Source organism: Salarias fasciatus, chromosome 5 (assembly GCF_902148845.1).
Source record: "Salarias fasciatus chromosome 5, fSalaFa1.1, whole genome shotgun sequence".
Taxonomy (NCBI): Eukaryota; Metazoa; Chordata; class Actinopteri; order Blenniiformes; family Blenniidae; genus Salarias; species Salarias fasciatus.
The window spans coordinates 18,905,409-18,930,943 of NC_043749.1; the positions used below are offsets into that span (position 1 = coordinate 18,905,409).

General features: G+C 42.9%; 3 protein-coding genes and 1 long non-coding RNA gene across 4 annotated transcripts; 3 read left to right on the forward strand and 1 right to left on the reverse strand.

The window, feature by feature from the left end:
- Nucleotides 1–296: 296 nt before the first annotated feature.
- cers5 (ceramide synthase 5) lies at nt 297–20,914 on the forward strand. Its single transcript, XM_030092211.1, has 10 exons — nt 297–606; nt 8,989–9,094; nt 10,170–10,300; nt 11,979–12,036; nt 12,116–12,166; nt 13,737–13,829; nt 16,325–16,453; nt 17,417–17,523; nt 18,316–18,472; nt 19,812–20,914. The coding sequence occupies exons 1-10, from the start codon at nt 434–436 to the stop codon at nt 20,016–20,018; spliced, it is 1,212 nt and encodes a 403-aa protein (XP_029948071.1). The 5' UTR covers nt 297–433; the 3' UTR covers nt 20,019–20,914.
- Nucleotides 13,842–16,318, forward strand: LOC115388906 (uncharacterized). Its single transcript, XR_003931528.1, has 3 exons — nt 13,842–14,889; nt 14,974–14,976; nt 15,017–16,318. It is a non-coding gene; the product is annotated as an uncharacterized LOC115388906 (long non-coding RNA).
- cox14 (cytochrome c oxidase assembly factor COX14) lies at nt 20,686–21,117 on the reverse strand. Its single transcript, XM_030092213.1, has one exon. The coding sequence runs from the start codon at nt 21,109–21,111 to the stop codon at nt 20,929–20,931; it is 183 nt and encodes a 60-aa protein (XP_029948073.1). The 5' UTR covers nt 21,112–21,117; the 3' UTR covers nt 20,686–20,928.
- Nucleotides 21,118–22,773: 1,656 nt separating this feature from the next.
- Nucleotides 22,774–24,492, forward strand: bcdin3d (BCDIN3 domain containing). Its single transcript, XM_030092184.1, has 2 exons — nt 22,774–22,983; nt 23,628–24,492. Exons 1-2 carry the CDS (start codon nt 22,777–22,779, stop codon nt 24,165–24,167), a joined length of 747 nt encoding a protein of 248 aa, XP_029948044.1. The 5' UTR covers nt 22,774–22,776; the 3' UTR covers nt 24,168–24,492.
- Nucleotides 24,493–25,535: the final 1,043 nt, after the last annotated feature.

A 25,535-nucleotide genomic window follows, 5' to 3' on the forward strand; every position in this document is an offset into this window, starting at 1 on the left:
TTTGAGATGAGTAAATATTAGATAATTGCTATAGGATATGAATACTTTTATTTATTTTGATCCAAATTGAATTTCCTGAATTTGTATTGAAGTTGGTTAATGATTTCTGGCGGGAGATTGTTCTGCGTTGCTATTGGTCAGAATGGCTCCTCTCTGCTGATCAGCCAATGGCGACGCGCTGTTCACCCGGAAGTGTCGCTGACTTTCTCTTTTCAGACAGACCGCCGTCACAGTTATTTTGAAGGCGTCCACCGGATGTCGGTCCGCTCTCCTCGCTGCTTTCACCCTGGTGCGGTAAAGTTGAGTGAGGCAAGTCATCCCGCAAGTGACACAGGGCGCGCAGAGAGACGCCGAACAAGTTATTTACATAGTTTTTCTTTGAGGTAAAAGCATTTCGCTCCAGTTATCCGGGGACAGGGACGCCGCTACGAACATGGCTGCTCTCTCAGCCTGGTTCTGGAACGAGAGGTTTTGGCTGCCGCACAACGTAACCTGGGCGGATCTGGCGGACCCCGCTCCCGGGGTGGAGTATCCTAAAGCTGGACATTTGTTTACTGCCCTGCCGCTGGCTCTGGTCATTTTCACCGTCAGGATGCTCTTCGAAAGGTGTGTACGTGCTGTTTCAGTTCTGCTCTTTTCTCCTAAATAAAAAGGAATTCCTCCCTCGGACGAGGGAGATGGGTTAGCTAACAGGGAGGACCGGTGTTTTCACACAATCACAACTTTTCCTCCTTTCTAAACTCCATCATGTGTCTTTTGTCAGTAGCTCTAACGTCAAAATTCCCCAACTATGCCTGCTCTTATTGTCTTCTTTTCATTGGGCATGATTGTCACTGGTATTAAACACACTGTCCACAGGTTTGACCAAACTGACAGTCGTGTCAGTGGTCCTCTGGAGACATGAAGACATGTTGACACCCAGGCATCTTCAGAGCACCTTAATTCCACCCAGTAATCAGTTAAGCGAGATGCTTGATATTTATCAACTTGGATATTTTCAGTTTCAGTGAAATCTGTTAACAAAATAATCCAATATTTTAAACACTTTCTCGTTTGATTTTTTTTTTTGTAGGCCGCATAATCCGAGAAATCATCTCTCTCTCTCTCTCTCTCTCTCTCTCTCTCTCTCTCTCTCTCTCTCTCTCTCTCTCTCTCTCTGTCTCTCTCTCTCTCTCTCTCTCTCTCTCTCTCTCTCTCTCTCTCTCTCTCTCTCTCTCTCACACACACACACACACACTTTGATTTTGTATCCATCAGTTGAATTAAAATGAATTGTTACTGCTGAACCCACAGCACAGTAAAGTGCTTTACCCACAGTAAAGTTGTCTTCCTGTAAAAACAAAAAAAACTCTTGGCATCTTGCCTTTTTGGCTCTGAGTCCAAACGTGTGTGTCTTTGTGTGGAAACAGATTTAGGCCCCCATAACAGGAACAAAAACGTTTACTTACTCATACACACTCACTCACACACTAGTTTGCTACATATTTTGTATTTTGGACACCTGCGGGGTTTGAAATGTCCAGGAAGAATTTGGCTTTCGTCAAACATCAACAGTGAATTTTTGGATTTGTTTGATTATTGCTTCATAGCAAGTGACGCTATCTGCCTTGGCTGACCCTCTCCCTCCAATAAAGATAAGGCAGCCTTGTACTCACACATATACAAAAGCAGCAGTATCACATATGAGGCAGTTTCCGAGTAGCTCTGTGCTTTTATAGGTGTGTCTCGCTCTCCTCCCAGGGTCACCTGTGAATCCTGACCCTGGGGGGGTGATGTTAGTGCTAACGATTAGTTTAGAAAAAAGTCCTGTAGGTTAAGCTGAACAGCCTCAAGCGTGAAAGAAAGATAATGGATTTCTTGTGAGGTTTTCATCACCGGTTCACAGATCTGGAACTTGTGACCACCGACACTAAGAGTAGCAACAGGAAAACCACACTAACTGTCAGAGAATTATTCACTGTAGAAGCCACTTTGAATTTGACAGGACCTGAGATTGTCTGACACTTTTGCATATCAATAGCGTTCGTACGAGCCTAATTAGTTTGTGCATGATGCTGTCTGCGTAGGGGATATGTGGGCCTTACGTTTGTTCAGCATAAATACCAAACCTGTGATCTTGCAGTTGAATATGCCTGTAATGATCAAAGTAGGATACAGCAAGGAAATGTGGGTCATTTCTTTGGTTAAACAGATCAAGGTTAAAGAATACTTGCAGACACGGGTTCAGTATCAGTGCAATAGACCATGGTAATTTATGTCTTGACAACTTGTTGATAAAACCATAACCCTAATATAACTAATATTATTTCTCTTGTTTGTTGTCTGAAGTAACCAAACTTTTTATCGCTGAATATCACATTATAACGAAGTGTCTAATATATAGGTGTTATTTGCTTTTGTCCTTTTTACCCAGCCTTAGACATGTACAAAGTCATGGTATCTCCTCTACCTGTGTCAGATTATTTTGCACATTATTTTTTAAACAAAATTCACATAATTAAAAAAAAAAAGTGTTATCCTCAATCAACTGTGTTTGTGCAAAGGAAATAAAAAAAAAAAAAAATCTGATTTTTCTGAAACACCGTAATGTTCAACAATGCCCACCCAGAAACTTTAGAAAGTGCTGTGAGGGTTTGTTGGGCCTTTCTTCAGGGCGAAACTGTTTCCACTCTTAATCTGGCCTCAGGTTCTGCCAACGGAAATGCTCACCAGAGTTCTCTGTCAAAGCACCTGAAGTTGAAACTTACATTTTCGAAGTGTGACAGAGACATACAGTATGTTCACAACTCTTTATCACAGGCAATGAGGCAGCTTTCCTCACCTCGAGCATTGATACATGTAGTATTAAACACTCTTTCAAGTCGCTGGGTGCTTCAGCAGTCAGTTCTGCTCACACCTGCTAACTTGTGGTGTGTCATGTTTCCATATGAAGCAGAGCTTATGGTGATCTGGGGGTTTATGTAGTTATGAACAGGTGGTCCCCGAGTACTTTGTGCTGCATTTTGAAACACTTCTTTCCCTGTACCATCACTTCCTGTTTCATCAAGTATCTGGCACGCTTTGATGTATTCCCCACAACATTTTTTGGCTTTTGTGCGACGCTCTGCGCAGAGTGGTGGGGGATAATGGTGTGTACATCACTACTTCCATGAGTTGTTGACAGTAACGTTTGTGAAGTTTTACTGCAGCATTCAGTCAGGGCTTGACTCCATGTTTAGCTACAGTTATTGCCATTGTCCTTCATCATGTTTAATCAGTAATGATATTATCACATGACATTGTACTAACTGCAGTAGTATTTTTCTTTTTTTTTTTTAATCCCAAGCTTGTGGGAACTTTATGGAGCGCAGCCCTAAAGCATATCAGGGTCAACCTAAAAATGCCATGGATGACAGCTGTGCTTTTGGTATCTAACTTTTCTGTTACAATTCAGATGTTTTCAATTAACCGGAAATAATCAGGAATCAGATATTGGAGGTGTAGAAACAGAGTCGCCGAGGTGTCTGATAAGAGGCTCGTGGCTTTCAGCCACCTGCCTCAGGTGCCAAGGCTGCCGGTCGTTCCCTCTGTCCAGGGAGAGGCTGGCCCGACGCAGGGCGATGTTATCAGAGAGCTTTAACTCCCTCGCCAATGCCCAACACCACAGCCGGCCGCCTGGCTCATTCATTTATTTATCGGATGAAAACATCACACCACAGCTTCAGTTCCTGCCCTGCTTTCTGATAGGTTTACACACGCACGCACGCATGCACGCGTGCGCGCGCACACTCACGCACCTATGCTTTATTGGACAGGAAGACACAACAACATTAATGAACTTGAGTCTAGATGCAAATTATTTTATTATGCCACAGATTTCTTTTGACAGGAGTCATGTCAAAAGCAAAGTAAAAACTCTGCAGCTTCATGTGTTTGCTTGTCTGTTTTCTGTTTTAAGTTTTCTCTGCCAGTTTTTAGCTCTTCTGTCACCATTTTACATCTCAATCGATTAGTCAAATGCCTTACCTGCTACAATAAGATGCATAGAATCTTAACCAACTGCAGTCATTGCTCCAGTACATGATTGATGGGAAATAAATCAACAACTGTCTTGATTTAAAACAGAATCAATGTAAAGTTTGTTACTCTGAATTATCCTTTGCCTGTTGCAGCTGTTCTTAAGCACTTGGATTTGAGCAGCTATCACAGCAGTGAGTATATACACGTTATAATGCCTGAAAGCACTTTACAGCTTCACAGAATCCATTACCGTGACCTACTTGGTTATTTCAATAGTTTATTCAGGTGGCTTTATAATGCTTCTAATGAGAGATAATAGATTGCCATCACTCAGTGAGGAACAACAGTTCATTTTCTGAAAACGGCTTTTCTGCGTTCACTCTCCACCCGCTGTTATTGTCCATGAAAGCTTTTCCTTTCGTCTTCAAAATGCCAAATTTTTACACGTAATTACCACGTGCTTCTGCAGAATTCCTTCTCGACCTACAGGTTTGTTGCTCACTGCCTTGCAGGAAGGTTAAGCTCAGCCGGAGCTGCCACCCCCCCCTCCCTACCAGTTCATTCTTGTTTGATCATAATCATCACTTTGCTGCTGGCACTGACTTTGTAGAAGGAATCGGGCAGGCTGTATTGTGTGTGTGTGTGTGTGCGTGTGTGCAAAGCCGCTGTAAGCCGTGTCATGTGTTGAACACTGTTAAGATTACAAAGTCAGATGTGTATGAGATTATTATTAGTCAGACTTGTTCTCATAACCTTGCTGCTGCTTATATTGACAGATTCCTCTTAAATTTTGTTGTTAGTCTATATTTTTATGGCGTGGCAGTGCATCCTGTCCCTTACACTATCTCCCCTCAGGGTTTCAGTGCCTCACCCACTTCATAATATTGTCTTGCTCAATAGCTGCATTTCCACTGTCGCTTATGTTTTGAAGTGGAGTCAAACAAAGGCCGCAGTTCCATCCAGCACTGTGCTATGACGAGAATCTAACCTGTACCTGTACCTCAGGCCTGGCCCTGGCCTTGGCAGCGTCAGGGTTGTGTGTGCAGTCTCCCTTGCTGTGCAGCCATTAAGGGCGTCCGTGTACACATATCGCACCGAGCCTGTCTCTTGGTAACGCGGCTGTGTGTGTTCTGGAGTGGTCAGTTAGGAAAAAGGAGCTGGGATGTTTTGACATTTCAAGTAAATAGATTATTGTAACCGCCCCGCCCCCTCGTTCCCTCTGCACAGATGCCGAGGCATGTATGGGGTGTTTGACACTTTGTCTGTTTATCATAAATTTGACACCCGTTCTCACAAGAGAATCCGCTGTTTCTGTGCCGCCGCAGCTCATCGTTTACCTCCCCAGTGTGATTTGGTGAGTGTTTCATAGAGAGTGAACGCAGTAACTTGGAGACAGCCCGTGGAGTCAGTTCAGGGTGAATCAGACTTCCAGATGTTACGTCACCCTCAGCGCCGGTGTCACGCCGGAGCTTTTAGCTGATATAGTGCAAAACACCGATCGCTGCTTGTTGTCTGTGATCATTAAATGTGTTTTATGCTCATGGTGCTCTTCAACAGTGAAATGTGGATTACCTCAGGTAATATTTAACAGCAGCATACCACGTAAGATGAAACAATGCAGTCCAACCCTTCTGTAGGCTGCGCTTTGCTTTGGTAATTAGCTGCTCAGTGTCTGCTGCATATTTGCGATGCTCTACTTTCGCTGTCATTTAGTTTACGTAGTTTGTGAAGTGAAACCTGTCTTGAAAGGTCAAGTAAGTTACAAATTTCCCTTTTTAGGAACTTTGGTTCCTATTTTCTCAGCATATAATCACATGTAGGTTTGAAATATGTTCTTGAGAGCTTTATGAATGCAGGAGACATAAACTATAAAGTCATTGCTTTAAGGTAGACGTTACCTTAGCCCAAGGAACTAAGTGCTGAGAGATAAATTCTCACTGGGATGAAAACACTTAAGAAACGGAGAGGACAAGAAGTTTGAATGGTTCTGCAGACAAAAGGCATCGATTTTTCTTTTGTGAGTTTTTCCTCTTCTTTACTTCAACACAATGGCTCAGGCTTTTCTTTGCTAAATTGCGGATTCCCACCACCAGGAACACTCTCTCTGTACCCACGCAGGACAATGAAGGTTTCGGCATATAGGAGATTTTGTTACGGTTCAATACAGATGTATTACCGCTCAACCAGTACTTGAAGAACCTGATTTAATCAAGCTGTCAGACTTCAAGGAGTTCTCGTGGTGAAATGCAGCAGTTTCCTCATCATGAAATGTCTGTATGTTCAGTGAAGAGTGAAGAGTTTCCACATTCTGGGTATCATGAGAGTGAACTCACAAAAACACACAAGTACACTACAACAAATATGTTATGAGCAGTTGATAAAACACTACTTTGTTTTGAACTTCAAGTACATTCAGAGGAAACACATTTGACAAGCAAAAAGCTGAATTTGCTTATAAGTCCAACTGAAGAGGTTTTCTTGTCTTGAAGCTTCAGCTTGTCTTATGTCCCGAATTTGTGCTTTAATGAAAGTATTAATCAATCCTGGAAAATGCTAATTAAATATCTGCAATAGGTAACATTCAGTGTTGAGTTGAAAGGCTTGATCTGAATGACGGCAGTCATCAGCACACTAATGATTTTTCAAACGACTCGTTTAAGTTGACACACCTATTAAAGAATTACAGTGATGTTGAAAGATTAACTGGAATGACTGTCTTTGTTGGGCCCGGCTGCAAGCAGTTGCATCTTCTTTCAAACACTACTTATTAAATTAGGCGGAAGCAGAGAGTTTTGTGACGATATATTTAACTACATGTAGCTTTTATCTTCTTAAAGATGTCAGTATTGTTGTTTTTAGCACAATAACTTTTTTTTTTTTTTTTTTTTTTTAGCGTAGTTGTCCACCACTATCAGTGTTGGGAAAAAAATATTTGAACATATTCTTGCATGTGCAGCTCAACTTTCCTCAGATGAAGGTATATACTGAATATACAGTATGTAACTTGTCTAATAGTCCCAAGACTTTAACAGTTTTCATGAAACACAGCTGCACCGTCTTCCCCCTCAGTAGAGATTCTCCTCACAATTTATTGTTTTTAGACAGGATGTAAGTTATCAGAAGTATTTTTTCAAAAATGAATGATGGTTTTGAAATGAAAGCATGAAAACTGTTTCAAGAGGGAAAAGTTTTATGATCACATAACAGATTTGATGTCAATATTTTGTTTTCAGGTTTTAGTTGTGGGTTGAATTTCTTGAAAGGCTTTCATTAACAGGACAATATCGGCAACCGAAAGCCAGTATTTTATCCTTGACTACATTTTCCAACCCAGACCTGCAGCTGTGTGATCACCAGGGTTCAGGTTATTTTGATGAGTTCCAGAAGACACTGAAGTGCATCTCACATCTGACTTTGAAAATACATTGAAACATGTCAGCTCAAGTTAAACACGAGTTTTCAAAGTGGTGCTCAACCAGATATAGCGATTGGCGGTCGGCCCACTCCTGCTGGTATCGCCAGCAGCTGGACTGGAGCGTTGCATAGTGTTCAGGACATGAGCCAAACTGACTCAAGAGCTGAACAACATGTAGAAATGTAAATAGCAGCATAACAGAGGAAGCTTGCAGACTGCTCACTGTAAACATTGCCCATTGTCATTCCTCTGTCGCTCTCTACTAGCTAGCTGTAGACCGTTGTTAGCTGGGATGTGTTGCCTCTACAGGAAATGGTTTATCGTTGACAACATCGCCACCTATTGCCACAGTTGTAGCATGATTTAAAAATAAATCGATTACACTTGGAATACAAGTACGCAATAGCAGTCCGACTGAACAGCTGTAGCTCTTCAGAGAGATTTTCATTTGACAGATTAACCACCTGAAATAAGTGAATAATTAAGTCTTTTTTAATTTTTTTTTTTTTATACTTCTCAACACTAAGATTTAAAAGAACTTGTTGGTTTGCAGTTTCCTTCCACTGATTCGTCCTGGCATGCTTTTCCCGATTGAAGCTCTCTGTCATTTAGTATGTCTGGAGATCCGTTAGCCTGGCACGCCAGACTATCTCTCCACGATCAGAGATACATATGTGTGTAACGCACAAATAAAGTCGGTCTGGCATGCCAGGCTAGAGATCCGTGGCTGCAGACTGTCTACACAGCCGTCACACTGACATACATTCATCATCTGTTGGACTCGGCCCACCGAGCCTGGATCTCTGACCCCTGCAGTCTTCTGTTCTGCATCCGTCTCCTGGGTCTCAGTTGAGCTCCGAAGAAGAACAAAATGAAGCATTTGTGTATAAAAACAGTGACAGTCCACCAGTGACCTGTAATAAATTTCAGGTTATATTTAGTTATTGTCTTTGGCATGTACTGTATCAACCAGCTGTTGGTGCACAGCACCATCGTTCACCGTATTTGTCTTACTTGATTGGTGTCGGCAAGCAAGTAAGGCAGGAAAGAAATTTCTTGATCTCAGTCGGAGGAGCAGTAATGAATTTAAAGATCGTGTCCTTGCTCATTGCAACTGTTAAGTCATTAAGCAAAGCACATCTGCAGGGAAAGTTCATGAAGGGTCACAGTGTTCCCATAATGAAGAAGACATCCCTAAACCACTGGGGATTTTTAAAAAAATCTTTTTCAGCAAGTTCTTTTTCCCCTCTGTATTTCATCTATTGCTTACCGTTAAGCAGCATGGCTAACAAGCTTTCTGTTTTTTTTTTTGCTGGAGATGAATAATACACTGCAGGTTTGGAGCGCTGAGATACGCAAGAAAGAAACTTTGTATTTTGAATTCAAAAATAACCCCAGACTGAAGCTGTGTGAAACAAAACACACCAACTCAATTTTTCTTATTTTATTTCTGTTTTTCTTTTTTTTTTGTTATCTATTTATGTTAGTATGTTTTTGTTTTGTTTTTTTTTATTGTGGTTTTGTGCATATTTAAGCAGCATGGAGTCATTTTCCTTCTCTCACTTCTGTCACAGATTTATTGCTGCTCCCTGCGCCCGAAGTCTCCTCATTCATCCTGGTGTGAGGAGAAGAGCTCAGCCCAATGTGGTGCTGGAGAAAGTCTTTACTTCCATCACAAAGGTTTGCTTCGCCCTTTCAAAGACACTTCAGTGGACAATTTTATAATATCATCTTTCACGTTGTATAAAAATCCAAGGTGGGAATGTGATTGCGAAGCTGTTTGTGTCGAGCTGAGACGTATGAAGTGGAAAAACGCATTAAGGATAGGTGTTGTGATATGTCTGTGTAATGTGTAACAAGCGGCTCAAAGTCACAAGTATAAAACTTTATGGTATAAAAACTGATCTGTCATAGACTTCATCACTGACTGGACTTTGAACATGAGTACTTCTCGTAATCACAGCGCCGGCAGCATTATGAGTTATAGAAAAACAAATTACAAAAAGACAGTAACACTGCTGATATGTTTTGACCAGTTGAGCAAAAGCACATGTAAGTTACAGCCGGAAGAGTGTGAAGTCTTTAAGCTTGATGTATTTAGATTTAGAGTTACTTGCAATGCATTCGTTTTAGGCTTCTTTGCTATGAGGAGCAGGGGAGGAAATATCAGATATTTGTGCTTTGATGCCTGCTGATTAATCGTTTGGTTGTCCGTTTTTAGTCTGACACTTTCCTTCATAAATGAGTCAAAGATAGAATCGGTTCCAATAAAAACTCCTTTCCTAAGTTTTCATTTTCTGCTTCAACTTACTCAAAATGTCACCAGTAGAGGTTCTTTCTTAGCCAGACTCCTCCTGTGAAGACTCACTCTGGCAGGCTGCATCAGAGTTCTCAGAGCTATAAGCTCTGATGCCGCCTGTTGATAAATCACATTTTTTTCCTGGCAACAAGATGGCAATTTACAGTGAGCTTGTGTATTAAACTGACCTTTCACTGAAGGAAGTGTAACCAGACGCAGCCGTGTGTGACAAAGCAGTGACTCATTTCTGACTCAAATGGAGCGTTTGTAGGAAGCGTTTCACCTTCATTTATCCCCCGCCACTTTTCACTGAAAGTTCTCACCTTCATTGTAATTTTTTTCCAACAACTTTCACTCCTCCTGAGACATCAAAGCCCGGTTTGTGAATTACAAGCAAACTCGCACAAATGTCGGCTGTAAAAATATGTGACTTCGCCGTTTCATCCCCTGTGACAGAATCCAGACTTCCGCCATCTGGGTGGCCTGTCCAAGCAGCTGGACTGGGAGGTGCGGCAGGTCCAGCGCTGGTTCAGACACCGCAGGAACCAAGATAAACCCAGTACACACACTAAGTTCTGTGAGAGCATGTACGTTGATTCCTATTGTGTTCACCTTTAACCTCTCCGCAGGCCTGAGAAAACTCTGGTTGTTTGGTTTGGTTTTTTTCCCCTTAGTTTTTTTTTTCCTGTGTGTGTGTCAGTGTTGTTTTTGGCAGCCTATTTTGATTTAGTTTTAGTCTTAGTCTTTTGGACGAAATGCTTATTAGTTTTAGTCACATTTTAGTCATTTCTACACTTGATAGTTTTAGTCTAGTTTTAGTCGACGAAAACCAAACGGGTTTTAGTCCAGTTTTAGTCATAAAAAAGCCTTAAAAGGAAAAAGACAAAGGAAATTGTGAACAAAACAAACATAATAAAATATACTTAAATGGCAAAAAAACAACATAACACATTGATGCCTTTGAATATCAAATAATAAACTGGACTAGTTTGATACTTTTGCAAACTCAATGCAGTGCTTATATGAGCTCTGCAGACAGAATGAGAGGACTAATAGGATTTTTGCTGATACTTTCAAGTTATTTTTATAATGTCAATGCTGATATAAAGGCTGAGATCTTTTATTAAAACTGGTCTGTTATGTTTCTGTTACTGATTTGAACTGAGCCTGTTATTATTTTGGAGGAATGATAAAACCAATATTAAGATGGTTATTAGGAAAATACGAGCATTAAAAATACTGAAATAAACTAAATTAATCCCTTGGGTACACCTGATGGTATGAAACACTTGGAAGTCTTCAAAACTGAAATGACAAACATAACTTGAGTTTGATAAACTTTGTAAGTATTCCTTACCTGAAATTTCTCCATACAAATATTAAACAAAAGTCAAAATGCATTTCTTCAAAATAAGACAACACCTGAATTATTTAAAAAGAAAGAAAGAAAGAAAGAAAGTAAAGATTTATTAGGTAGGCTACTTGGGGAAAAACTCTTCACTAATTAATGGTGGGCTCCTATTGCAGTTTCACAGTAAGAACAAACAGTCAAACAGTTGGATTAGTTCCTCCGTCTCCACTACCAGACATTCTGTTTTATTTTCTGCTGGATTCTGGTTTAAATACATTCATAAATCACTGCGTCTTTTCCTCTCGACGAGCCCCGGCGAAAGTTGCTGCCGCTCTCGAGTGCGCCGGTGCATGCAGTGCAGGCGTGGTCAAACAGGAAGCAGCTCGATCTGTGTGAAAAGCTGGGAGAATCGCATTTGTTTTAATTTATTTTGAAAGTCAAAATACTGACATTTTCGTCTCGTCTTGTCTTGTTAACGAAAACAACAGATAGGTCTCGTCACATTTCCGTCTTTTAAAGAGATATTTTTAGCTCGGCACGTCTCGTTTTAGTCACGGAAAAAAGGGGCGTTGACGAATTATTTTCGTCGTCGTCGTCATCGTTAATGAAAACAACACTGGTGTGTGTGTGTGTGTGTGTGTGTGTGTCTACATTTTGAGACACAGACTTTCCACAGCTCTGTGCTGCAGGGACTTTCTGTCTATAGGAAGGCCCGACAGCAATAGAGAACGTGCATTCTTTACTGTTGTGGGGACCTGAATCTTTGCTTATTATAGGGGAAAGTGTTAGGACCAAAATGTTTAAATACAATAGGAGTCTTGGTTACAGGAAGGAAGTTAGGTGATGCATGTTTCATAGTTGTTAGGTTGCTGTGTATATCTGATGTTTACCACATTTTCCTCTTCAACCTCCAGGTGGAGATTTACATTTTATTTGTGCATATTTACCTATGGGTTCCAGTTTCTTTGGCAGGTAAGACCGGCCACTATCAATTGCTGTATCTTGATCCAAGAACAAGTCGTCGTGTCTAATTTTCTGTTCTTGTTTTCAGTCTCCGTGGATGTGGGACACGAAACACTGCTGGTACGGTTACCCCTACCAGGTACAAGCCCGTCTGCTCACCTGTAATAGCGCTCATTCTCAGACATTAACCAGCAGGAAGCAAACATTTATTTCACACCTATTTGAATGGACTACATGAGCTTTGTATAAGTGGATGAATTACTGTGAAAGAAGTTACTGCTGACGTTTTAACATTTGCACCATAATGTAAATCCAGTTTATCCGTTTGCTTTTACTTCTCTGCTTTGTTTGTATTCTAAAGCTGATTTTGGGTCATAAATAGAAGCATTAGTAGCATATAGACTTTCTACTTCATTTGATCTCATTATGTTCGGGAATAAAACTGTTTGACACTCGCTGTCATTAGTTGTTTGTCGATACGATTTAAATTCTTAACATTTAGAGACCAGATTGTTCAGTTGACATGAACGCTGAATTAAGTAATCGGACTGAGGTGCAGGTTTCTATGCCTCAAGAAAAGCATGTGTATCATTCCCATTTGTCATTTTTCACACCAACATGCGAGCTTACATCAAGCTTTATCTGGAAGCCTTCAGGAATTGAAGGTGGTTCAGAGTATATTCAGGAAAAGACACGTGTGTGTGAATCGACACAAGGCGACATTATGCTACAGAAAAGCACCGAAAGCCTCGCTGGTGGGAAATAAACTGATGTGCCACTTGCAGGGATTGATTGGATCACAAGCAGTGTTACACCTCCCCATAATTTCAATGGAACATTATTGGTCTAATCAGATGTTTAAATGTTTACATGATGCAACTGTAATCCGATCTGCATTCATTGGGTTGCATTATGCTTCATGTGACGGCTGCTGTCGAGTCTCTGAGCTTGAGCTCATAATATATGAGGTTGGGGGTCATAGAGATCAAGAAATACTCAGAGGAAAAACATTTTTCTTTTGTGTTAAATCAACATCTCCTGGCTTTTAGCTTATCTGGCCTTGGTTATCATTTCAAATAGCTGCTGGGCTTGTGTAATGTGATGATGTGCAATGTGATGATAAAACCCTCAAAACAGTGCCATATACTGTATAATTCATGCTCTCCTTGTCTCCCCGCCGTTAGAAGCTGCTGCTGTTGTAAACACAGGGGAAATTATGGGGCAGGACAGGCTTTAAACTGCTGGATATTCATCTAATTTGTACATAACTTAATTATATTTACTTTATTGAATTACCAAAGAAGTCCCTCCATAAAACCTCCACTCAATATGCTGTTCCGCAGTTTATAGTCGTTTTATGTCACGAAGTGACCGACGGTTCACCTTCACGTCTTACAATAAGCTAAACGTTTATCATCAGGTGTATTTTCTTCCGCGCAGTGATTGTGTTGATTGAAAACAGGCGCAGGCATGAGACACTGCACTGGGAAGCGCAGCTCCTCGTGCCTCAGCGCTTATGTAAGCTGGACTCTGCCTGTGATTCACTGGGCTGGGATGTGCTTTGTGATTCTTTGCTGCATTGTTGAGCGGCGGTGGTCTTTCTTATCGCTGTGTGCAATCGAGCGTGATTTTTTTTTTTTTTTTTTTTAAAAGCCGAGTTCATTTTTGGACCAACTTGCTGAACCTGTCTCTGCTCCTTCTGTGCTCAGGTCATGACTCCGGGTCTCTATCATTACTACGTGATGGAACTGGCCTTCTACTGGTCGCTCATGTTCTCCCAGTTCACCGACATTCAGAGGAAGGTGAGAGGAACACTGGTCGGCTGTCTGTCGGAGCAGACCACACTAAAACACCCCACAGCGGTTACCACTCCCTGGCAAACGTTGGTCAATACACGTATTGTTCCTCATTTGGCAGCAGCGGCAGACAATGTGTGCGCACGGGCGTGTGCGATGCACGCTTATTTGAATTTCTGCATTGCGCTGGTAAAAGTTTCTCGCTTGTTTTGTTTCCAGGCCTTCACTCAGGAGTCGGGGGTCACATGTTTTCCTCTCTTCTGGAGCGGGGTGTGGCTGATGCTGCTCGGTCTGTGCATGCCTTGTGTTTGCAGCGCGAGGGAGCCCACTGTCATGTGACTGCAGGATGGAGCAGGCCTAAGTCTATTAGAATTACAGAAATTCCTCAGAATGGCAGCGTATCAAAGCTGGGGTCAGCTCCAGCTGCACACGCTTTCCCTTTAAAGATCTGGAATGCCATTCCTATTTTCATCTGACAGCCTCATCTCGTTTCAAATCCACCTTCATTATATTTTTTTCCTCCTCATGATGTGATATTCAGGTGACGCAGACTGAGTTCATTGGACGGTTTTATCAAGCTCACGCCTTCATTCATGCAGGAAATTCCAAAAGGCCTTTCTGACTCTTTTCACCACCTTTGTTCCAATCGCACAGATGGTAAACATGTTCGTTATCAGTACTTTAAGACGAGCACAATATCCAGCAAGCTTCGGTGATAAAGTTGAATTCGTCAGTGCAGGAACACCGCCAGGCTTTAAGGCGTATCGAAAAGATAACGATCGACATTGCACCTTTGCTGGATGGACTCAGGGCTTGGTTGTGTGCGCACCTGGACCTTTAGGATTCCTGCATTATCTAAGGAAATGACATCTATAAAATCTGTCTTACAGCTGCATTTGTTAGTTTCTGAGGTTTGCAGATTACAAGTAGTTCGGTTGTAATATACATACCAAAATGAATGAAGACCGGGGTTCAAAGAGCTGGATGGAACACGTAGCAGTGTGTTTCCGAACTATTTCAACGCTGGCGATTGCTTTGTTATTTTTAAATACAGTGTTTCTGGTAGGTGAACTCAGCAGGCTAGCAGGAAGACTTGGTTACACATGCTTGCACTCACTTGGCCAAATTTGGCTGTAATCCCTCCTGTTAGAAAGTCTCTGCAGACCTGCCGAGAGACTCTTTTACACTCAAAGGTGACACAAATACACAGGTTAAAAATGTCAGCACAATATCCTGGAATTACGCTCCTAATTCCACTTCCTTTCAAACACTGATACTGCTACTTTAACACTGACAGAGATTATCATTGCTACTTTTCATTTCATGGTGGAAACATTTTAATTATTTGCTTGACCAGATCTCAGCTGGTTCTGGGTGTGCTCTCCAGTCCTCCAGTCTGCTGGTGTCAGCTGCTCCAGTGTCAGATCCACATGGCGCTCTGTGTGATTGTCTCTGGGTGCTGCTGAGCGCACTTCGTCTTTCACCTGCATTTCCTCTCACTGACCATGTCGGCTGCATGTTTCACACAACACAGACACATCTGTTTTACTTCGCTTTCCTCTCTGTTTCTGCTTTAAAAAAAAAAAAAAGTGAACATTAAGTAACAGTAAAGAAACTGAAACAAGAAATGAGATCTTCTGAGCCATAATCGAGGCTGTTTTTGTTTTCTTCCCACTGGTGTATGAAAGCACAGCTGAGTTTCTTGAAATGCGACTATAGCTTTGATTTGGATGCAGACCTACTGCTTCTTTCCAATGAGATTTTTTTTTAAGGATTATATAACATTTGTATTTTGTAGATAATGCTTGTCCAGTATCTGGCAATAACCTGCTGGGGTTTTTGTTCAGTCCGTCACCTCAAATGTCTTCAACTACAAAATGTTGAAGTGTTCTACATTTTTGTGCTTTTTTTTTAATTGACTTAATTTAATCTCTGTGGTTTTTCTTGCCTAGGTCATTCAGTAAGCAACAGTTCCCTATTTTGTTGGATGAGTCGTTATGCTCACAGATATTATTACTTATCGTGAAGCTCTTTTTGATGTGGCTCGGAATTCAAAGTTAGGTCAGTGACTGCAAGCTCCTCAGTCCTCGATTCAGTGTGAAACAACTTCTTACTCGACAATTAACGTGTGTTTTCATAACTTGAAACTGATTTCAGGAAATTCCCTTTCCAGAACACATTAGTAAAGAATCCTCTGACGTTTGCCTTCCTGTCATTTAGCAAACTGTTGCTTCGCTCATCTCAGAGGACAAACATTTGCTCCGTCCTCCATCCTCTTTTCCACTAGAAATGTTTTTTTTTTTTTTTTTTTTTTTTTTTTTTTTTTTGCATGAATTTGTCTGAGCAGCTGATCTAACCGATTGGGAGTCATCCATACTGATTCCAGGTCCTTTTCCTTACAGAGAGGTTGTGTATGCCTCAGAGAGCTTGAAGACACCCGAGTCTGAAGCGCTCGGCGCGCACGAGCGGCATCCTAACGTCTCACCATGTTTTGATTTCAGGACTTTCTGATCATGTTCATTCATCACTTGGCCACTGTCGGCCTGATCAGCTTCTCTTACGTCAACAACATGGCGAGAGTCGGGAGCCTCGTGTTGTGCGTGCACGACAGTTCGGACTTCCTGCTAGAGGTCAGTCTGACACAAGAAAACTTTCATTTTCACATCAAAAAGTGGCAAATAATGAATTAGTACTTTATTACTGCACCTAAGCACATTCACTTCCTTTCAGTATTTATTTCTCTTTGAATGTTTCACTTTTGTTTCCTACGTTTTAACAGAAATATCTCTCTTCTCTCCTCCTCACATTCCTCAAACTGGCTTGTTCCTTATTTTAAATTCTACTCAGACAAACAGTAATATATGAATGCATGTGCTTATGTAAAGTAGCTGTGAATGAATGCTTCTACTTATTTTAGTTTAACTTATTTATATTACTGGCATACTCAAGTAAAGAATGTGAGTACCGTTGCCAGCTTTGTGTAAATCACTACTTTATACTGCTTTCTCTTTCTTGTTGCTTCTTGTCTGAAACAGGCACAAGAACCTGCTTTACGATGATCTTTTTATTCCAGTTTTTCCGCTGTGCTCTTCGCATTTCTTCTCCTCAGTCATAATATTTTCACATCTACACAGGAGATGTTGACACAGAAGCCGTCCCATTGGTTTATGTGTTTGGAGCTGAAACGAAGATTCAAACTTTCAGTGCAGCTGATATTGAATAGAAATAATCACAAGCATGCTTATGCTTCCCTCCAAACACAAAACAGAAGTTATATAGTAGATTTATTAAGACGTGGCTGCTGCTGGTAATGGAGAAGCCTCGGGTTTCCCATTCACTCCTTTCCCTTTTGGATATTTATTGTTCAGCTGCCTTTTTGCCTGATGCCAGCTGGCCTCCTGAGCGGCGGAGATGGATTGTGATTGTTGTTTCGTGTTCTCAGTCACTTCCACTTGGCTGAGGTTCAAGCTTATTATGAGTACGAGCCTGAGAATTGAATACAGCCCATGTGCAGAGCAACAATTCTTCACCTCACAAAACTTAAGCTTCATTTCATTTCACCTACTTTTGCTTTTTTTTTGTTTTTATAACAGGCAGCCAAGCTGGCCAACTATGCCAAGTACCAGCACTTGTGCGACTCCCTCTTCATAGTTTTTGGTGTGGCATTCTTCATCACACGACTTGTCATTTTTCCAATATGGTGAGTACTTCCTGACACCCCCACAACACCTGAGTGAATACCGAGGCTTTGCTGCTGCGTTGTGATCTACATATGACATCTCTGGTGTATGAACCACTTTGAGTTTTTCGTATAACCACATGGTGGTCATAAAGTGCTTTGATTTCTGGAAAAGCCATAAGTGCACATTGGCGTCGCCCAAAAATATGGAAGCGTAAAAAGCCTGGATTGCACGTCATCCTAACATCCTCGCATCGAGATGCTGCATTCAGCGTTTGAATGACTTGTTAACAAGGTCCTGCGCCTGTGACGGGTGGGATACACACTGTACAGCAGTGTTGAAATCACTCGTGGTCATTTCCAGGACCCCCTCAGGCGTACGGTGACCTCTGCACACGGCCGACCGTTCCTCAACAGACGTGGACGTTTCAGCTCCGACTCCAGAGAGACAGACAATAGACCGCCTATCAGTGACCGAAGTAACCCGAGCAGCTATATTCAGTGTCTTGGTGTGGATGAGTGATAAAGCTAGTGTTGCCGCTGAAGCTACCTGGACTGAAATCCATACCTGTGCAGGGGGGGCGAGTGAGTCCATTGACAACGGCCCGTCACTCATTTAGATCTAAAGGAAGATGTGACCCGAGCAAAGACTCCAGTTTAATGGAGGAGCTGTGTATTTGCATGACCTTTCTCAGTGTGTGACGTCAAGCAGGACCCAGACTCCATGACAGGAACTCAGCTGTTTGGTTGCCGTTTCCTCCCAAACAGGATTTTCTGTGTGAGATTTGTCCGTCTGTGTTTTTGGTTCCAAAGGGTCCTGAACTCTACTATGTTTGAGAGCTGGGCCATCGTCGGGCCGTTCCCCTCCTGGTGGCTCTTCAACCTCCTGCTGCTGGTGCTTCAAGTCCTGCACATCTACTGGTCCTACCTCATCGCCCGTATCGCCATGAAAGCCATGTCCCGGGGAAAGGTGGGTCAGGCTAGTCCGTGTCAGGAAGGATGTTTGTCGGACACTAATTTAGATTATTATTAAAATCAAACGAAACGCAAAGATGCTCTTGTGGAGGCGCGGGGCTCATACTGGTGTAAACCAAGATCCACAACTTTACCTTTACCAAGTTGTTCCATGAACAATGTTTAAGAGCCACATCCCAGCCGGGCTTCTGCCTCCCATCAGCCTGTGTGTGTTGTAATACGCAGCACAGCAGCTATTTCTGGTGATATTTTTCTTTTTTCTTTCCACGCCTGTCCCTGACGGTGTCCCGTTCTCTCTGCAGACGCAGTTTGTCTCCTCTCCCTCCGGGATGAGAGAGGGAGACCCCGTCTTTCTCTCTGTCTTTGTCCAATGAGCCCTCCTCCGCCGCTCTCTCGCTTCCCTCCGTCTGCTCTGTCCCGCTTGACAGCTTCACCTTCTCTCTCTCTGGCTGTAAGTCTCTGCTCACTCCCTCGCACTGACGCCCCTCACAAATCCTAATTTGCATCCGTCTTATCTGTTTTCATTCGGCGGCAGTGTGGTTGGAAGGGATTTCAATTGAACAGCTGTCGGAATGGAGGCGGGTCTCCTCATGAAGTCAGGAGAGTAGTAAATAATGTAGTCGCTGTCATGAATGTCAGGTATTTGCAACTGTTTCTCATTAGGCGGGAGCGCCTTCACACTGTCCCACACCACCACCCGGTGGCAAACCGTGTGGAATAATTCAGTTCTTAAAACCATTTTTAAATGATTTGGCTTGTTGAAGGATTACACCTTTAATTTTGTGCATGAATCTTTTTATTTTATTTTAAGTTACTCGAGTTTCTGCTCATTCTCCCCAAAAAAAAAAAAACGCTTTCTTTCAAGTCAAAACACTTCACTAACAGCTGTGCAGCTTTCAAATACAATCATGTTCTGGACACTCTGCTTACCCTACTTGAGCTCGGTCGGTAACTCGTTTTTTTTTTTTTCCTACTGATATCAGTGAATCATGTCACACCCACACTTAAATGGCTTCAGAAGCCGCCTTTCCTGTAGATAACTAGAAAATAAAAATGTAATTAGATACAAATTGAACTTATATCGAAATGATAGTCATCACAATAATACTGATAGTTTCTACATATTTTCTTTTGTTTTTTTGTTACAATTGAGACGAGCTTTTTGTGAATGAAGTTTTTGTTGTACAGAAAAAAAAAGGCTCCAATTTTGTGTATCACAAATTCTACAGCATGTCTTTTAAAAATTCAGGTTTGTGCTTTCTGACATTTAATAGTAACTTTACAGTCATATATTTGGCGGCTTGTTATTGACCGACGGTCTCCTCCCTCTGCAGGTGTGCAACGACGTCCGCAGCGACATTGAGAGCAGCTCTGAGGACGAGTCTGAGACGGCAGCTGACGACCCGGAGCCAGAAGCTTCTCCTCCGCAGGGCTTCAACGAGAGCCTCGTCTGTTCCAACAACTCACGAGGCTCATGTTCTCGCTCACACACGCAGATCACACTGACAGTGGAGAGCGTGCACAGGTTCACGCGTCAGTGACGAGGGAGACACGCCCGCCGGCGCGCGGCTTGTGGAGAGCCCAGCGGTCCAACGTGGCCCCAGAGGCGACATTCAGCATCTGAAGGGAATGACTTAGCATCGTCTTATTTTTTTTTTCTTCAAATGTTGGATTCTCTTTCGTTTGTGCGCCGACTGTGCAGTTTCAACGTTCTCTTCCAGTTTTATTGGCGGGATGAACTTGAGTACTTTGGGGTTTGCGAGGTGAATTCAGTCTGAGTCGCACTGGGCGGACACGTCAAAGCAGGCGTTTCACGCAGAAATGACTAATTTCGGTGTTGTGATATTAAAGAGTGCAGCTTCATGAGCTTTTAAAAGCAGGACACCTGCTCTGTGAGTAGAAATAAGTCCAACATGCTCCAACATTTCTACCCTTTGCATTCCACTGTGGATTCATTGCCATTTGACCACACTGTTTGCTACTTTGAGATCTGTTTTACTGTTTTTACTTCTTCTGAGACCAAATGTGTGTGAAATTGTTTGTCATTGCCTACAGGGGAATCCAGGTGTGACTACCATACTGACTGTCTGGTATATTGTTCTACTGTTCTCACTTGAGTGCCTTTATTAAAAAAAAAAATAAGTATTTCCAAATATATTCGGTTGTTCAAAGATTTCTTTCATGTTGCAGAAGTATAACATTAAACTGTGCAGTTGAAGGCATTTAATATATTACAAACAATTACAGCCATCTTCATTGTGGCAACAGAACAATCTGCCAGAGGACACTGATGCAAATATGTTCCTGCTTGATTTGCTTGGAGAAGATTCATAAACAAAACCTCGACCTTCGCACGGAGTCCGTGTCCTTGGTGAAACCACACAGCCATCCTGGGAAGAGGGGGGGAATGAGAAATGTCCACATCTGTGCAAAGAAAGGAGAGCAGTCCGTCTAACTGGAGTCTTTGATGACTTCAGGGTCTTGATTCTCTGCTGCCAGTTTCAGCTGTTTCTGCCTCTCCATGTAGCGATAGCCCCGCATCGCGCACAGGTAGCCCCCGTACAGCGTCAGCGCCATCATTGAGGCGGAGAACGCCCGATATCCAATGTCCGCCAGCCGCTTTCCTGACACCATGGTGACGGTCCTGAAGGGAACAAAGGAAGAACAGGCAGAGGAGTTGAAGAATGGGACATATTGAGAGAGAAGTAAACAGTTTGTGTTTAGTTGAGATGGGACATTTATTTTCAGAAATTGGAAATTTTTAAATGAGGTTAATATCATACAGTAACAGTTAAACTATGTTAGCCAACTGTATTAGAATGTGAGGAAATCCTCTACTGTAGAAAGAACCAGCTGAAGGGAGGACGGCGGTTCAGTGATGTTCCGTCTCTCAGCAAGAAAATCCCAGGCTGCAGTTTGGAGAGTTTGCATATTCTACCTGTGCATGCATAGGTACATGTTTCTGTGTATGAGAATGTGAGGGTGTGTGTGTCTGTGATGGACTGGCGGCCTCTTCAGGGTTTAACCTGCGTACACTCAAAACCAATAAGCTAAGAAGTGGATCAACTGATGGATTGAGACATTCGTCCACAAGATTAAACCTAATTTATCTAAAAATGTTTCAAAGTAAAATTATTTTCTTGAAACAAGCATGAATGATCGGTGTGATAAACTTAATTTCAAGGCCATATAGTAACGCTTCAGACTCGTCAACTGACCTGATTAATCTGAAGATCAGGAGATAATAGATAAACCAAACAGAAAAGTTAATCACAGTTGTTCTTTTTTCATACGTCTGAAGGCAGCTCACACATTCATTTCAACACAAGTATTACCTCTGACATTTATAGAATTCAAGTTAAAAAAAAAAACCATGATCAAAGCAAGAAAACGACGAAACCATTTTACATAACTGAACAGGCTGAAGTGACATGAAATCTATTTATTCAAATAAAGGTGCAGCAGCACCTCCGACCACCTTCATGTTTGCATCAACAGTATTAACGCAAGTCACTGAAATCACTTAGCATATTTTCCTTGGTAGCGTTTCTTACAAAAACCTAATTACAACGTGTGACGTGTCTGTCCAGTGTTTAGGGTTTAATGACTTTTGTTTTTGTCTCAGTTGAGGGTAATGAAAGTCAACCCCATTCCCGGTGTTTCCTACACGAGCTGAAGCTTCAAAAACCTTCACACGTGTGTAAACATGCGCGCAACTTTCGCATTATTTTATACATTAGTCCCCACATTGATCTGAATTTGAACTTTAGCTTACCTTCTGATATTTAAGGCAGGAATAAAAGCAGAATCACGTTATTTCTGTCAATGTCAGCGCACCGAGCTGTAGCAGCGCAGCTTTCGTAAGGTACGGAAGCTCAGAGGGCGACTTTCTTCCTGAGGTGGAACACTGCGGAGCAGGTCGGGGAGCGCCCCCTGGTGGCCGGGAGTGGAACCGCAAGCTGCACGGACGGATTCGGGTGAATTTGTTTTTTTGTTTTGTTTTGCTTTGTTTTTTTTTTGCCTAATGATGATAACAGAATAATTAGGAAACAAGTGTTACCTCGTTGGAGCAACACAGTGGTTACCAGTATGGTTATTGTTCCCTGTGTTTGGCTGTGTTTAGACTTTTCAGAAGCGATGTAAAATCTACTAAAACTACAAATGTAGTTTTGACCCGCTTTCTGCAGATCTCCACAAAGCGGAAAAATGTAATTTCCTTTCGCACAGTCTGGAGAAGTTTATTTGTGGAAGTGTTTCCTGTCTTGCCTACACGGAAACATTTAAGTGGTGCACATAGCCATGGCGGCATGCCCTACGGCTTTTGACTGCGATGCTGAACTAAACGACCCCGGAGCGGCTCCTTACGGCAATTTCATAAACTACTACACCTTCAACCCCCCGGAGAACCGCCTGAGCCTGATCCCCGGATCCCTGCTGCACGATCTGGGATACGGCGGCGGAACCGAGGGCGACACGCTCATCCTGGATGTGGGCTGTAACTCCGGGGTGAGTCTGCGCTGTTTAATGTCAGAAACGACTCTGATCAAGGAATATTCTTAACGCATTGGTGATGACTTTAATGCTGATGTCGTTTTTCTCGGCGGTAGAATTGAAAAAAAAAATTAAATTGAATAAACAAATTTAATTTATTCAACATTTCAACCATTATGCTGCCTAAGTGTAATGGAGGCATTGCATACACATATGTATCATATTTTCATTAGATTATTTGATATTGCAAAGATGACGCATCACATGTCAAAGAAAAATTTTATTATGAGAATTAAATTTCTTTCAGGAGTCATGAGTGAACTGCAATTCGTTATTTTCCTGAAAATGATCTGTGTTAAATTTGGAAGCAGCAGCATTCATCCATCCATCATGCATCATAGTGCTGGAGCAGATGGGTGGAGTCAGGTCACACCACTGCTGACCACTTCATCACAGGACACTCATTCACAGTACTGACAGCCTCAGAAGCAAGGTTTTGGACTGTGGAAGAAACCTGGGTCCCACACAGACAGAAAAGTGGTCAATAAAGAAAATAACCATGAACACATGATGTTGAACATCTGGGGTTAAAATGTGGAATTTCCCTGTAAATGACTTTTTCCCTTACTATTTCTCTTTTCTGTCTTTGTTAATGTCAGGAGCTGAGTGTTGCTTTTTACAAGCACCTGGTGCAGGAAGACCAGTCAGAAGGGAGGAGAGTTCACCTCCTGGGCTTTGACCTGGACGAAGCCCTCATCCAGCGCGCCCAGCAGAACAACCCTCTGCGCGGCAGCATCGCCTTCATCCCTCTGGACATCACCAAAGACACGGAGCAGCTGCAGGACTACCTCCGCCTGCACGGCTGCCCTCGCTTCCACCTGTGCCTGTGCCTGGCCGTCACCATGTGGATCCACCTGAACCACGGAGACGCCGGCCTGCTGCGGCTGCTCTCCCGTCTGGCCTCCATCAGCCAGCACCTGCTGCTGGAGGCCCAGCCCTGGAAGTGCTACCGCTCCGCGGCCCGCCGCCTCCGCAAGCTCGGCCGCTCGGACTTCGATCACTTCAAGAGTCTGGACATCCGCGGGGACGTGGCGGGACACGCCAGGGAGCACCTGGAGAGACACTGCGGCATGGAGCTCATCCAGAGCTTCGGCAGCACGGCGTGGGACAGGAAACTGCTGCTGTTCAGGAGGAGGTGACGCCCGGAAGGAAGCGTTTACAGGGGTCTGATGTGCTGCAGAGAGCAACCACAAGACAGAGCACAACCCAAGCTGTTGTTAAACAATTCAACAGAACTGGACGTCTATAGTTTTTTTGTAACTGCAACAATATATTCTTAATAAAATGTCATTTTTCTTCAGAAGTTCTTTCAGAGCGTGTATTTTTTTGCCGAGACACTAAACATGATTTTGGGTTTGATATTAAAATATTACCTCACAGTAAACCTCATCTTATCTCTCATGTACACAGTGAAGCTGAACAATACACAGCAAGTATGTTTCAATAAAGAAGGCTTGGCATTGTCAACTGTTAATGTGAGCGGAGTCATTCTTTATAACCCATCCATCCATCCATCCATTTTCCACCGCTTATCCGGGGCCGGGTCGCGGGGGCAGCAGTCTCAGCAGGGATGCCCAGACTTCTCCGTCCCCAGACACTTCCTCCAGCTCCTCTGGGAGGATCCCAAGGCGTTCTCAGGCCAGCCGAGAGACACAGTCTCTCCAGCGTGTCCTGGGTCTTCCCCGGGGTCTCCTCCTGGTGGGACATGCCCGGAACACCTTCCCAGGGAGGTGTCCAGGAGGCATCCTAAAGAGGTGCCCGAGCCACCTCAGCTGGCTCCTCTCGATGTGGAGGAGTAGCGGCTCTACTCTGAGCTCCTCCCTGGTGACTGAGCTCCTCACCCTATCTCTAAGGGAGCGCCCAGCCACCCAACGGAGGAAACTCATTTCAGCCGCTTGTATCCGGGATCTTGTCCTTTCGGTCATGACCACAGGTGAGGGTGGAATGTAGATTGACCGGTAAATTGAGAGCTTCGCCTTTCGGCTCAGCTCCTTCGTCAGCAGAACGGACCGATACAGCGACCGCATCACTGCAGCCGCTGCACCGATCCACCTGTCAATCTCACGCTCCATCCGTCCTGCATCAGCAGGATTACTATTGCAACAACACATCATCAGTAGGATAAAACTAACCTGTCTCACGACGGTCTAAACCCAGCTCACGTTCCCTATTACTAGGTGAACAATCCAACGCTTGGTGAATTCTGCTCCACAATGATAGGAAGAGACGACATTGAAGGATCAAAAAGCGACGTCGCTATGAACGCTTGGCCGCCACAAGCCACTTATCCCTGTGGTAACTTTTCTGACACCTCCTGCTTAAAACCCAATAAGTCAGAAGGATCTTTATAACCCATCTTACCATTTTTTTTTTTTTTTTTTTTTTTTTTACTTAGCTGCATCACAATGAGTCATCCAATATTTCCACAATACCCTGAAGTTCACAATATTCTTAACTTAGGGAAATAAAAGATCTTTGCTCAAAATGTTTGGTAGGATTTCATGGAA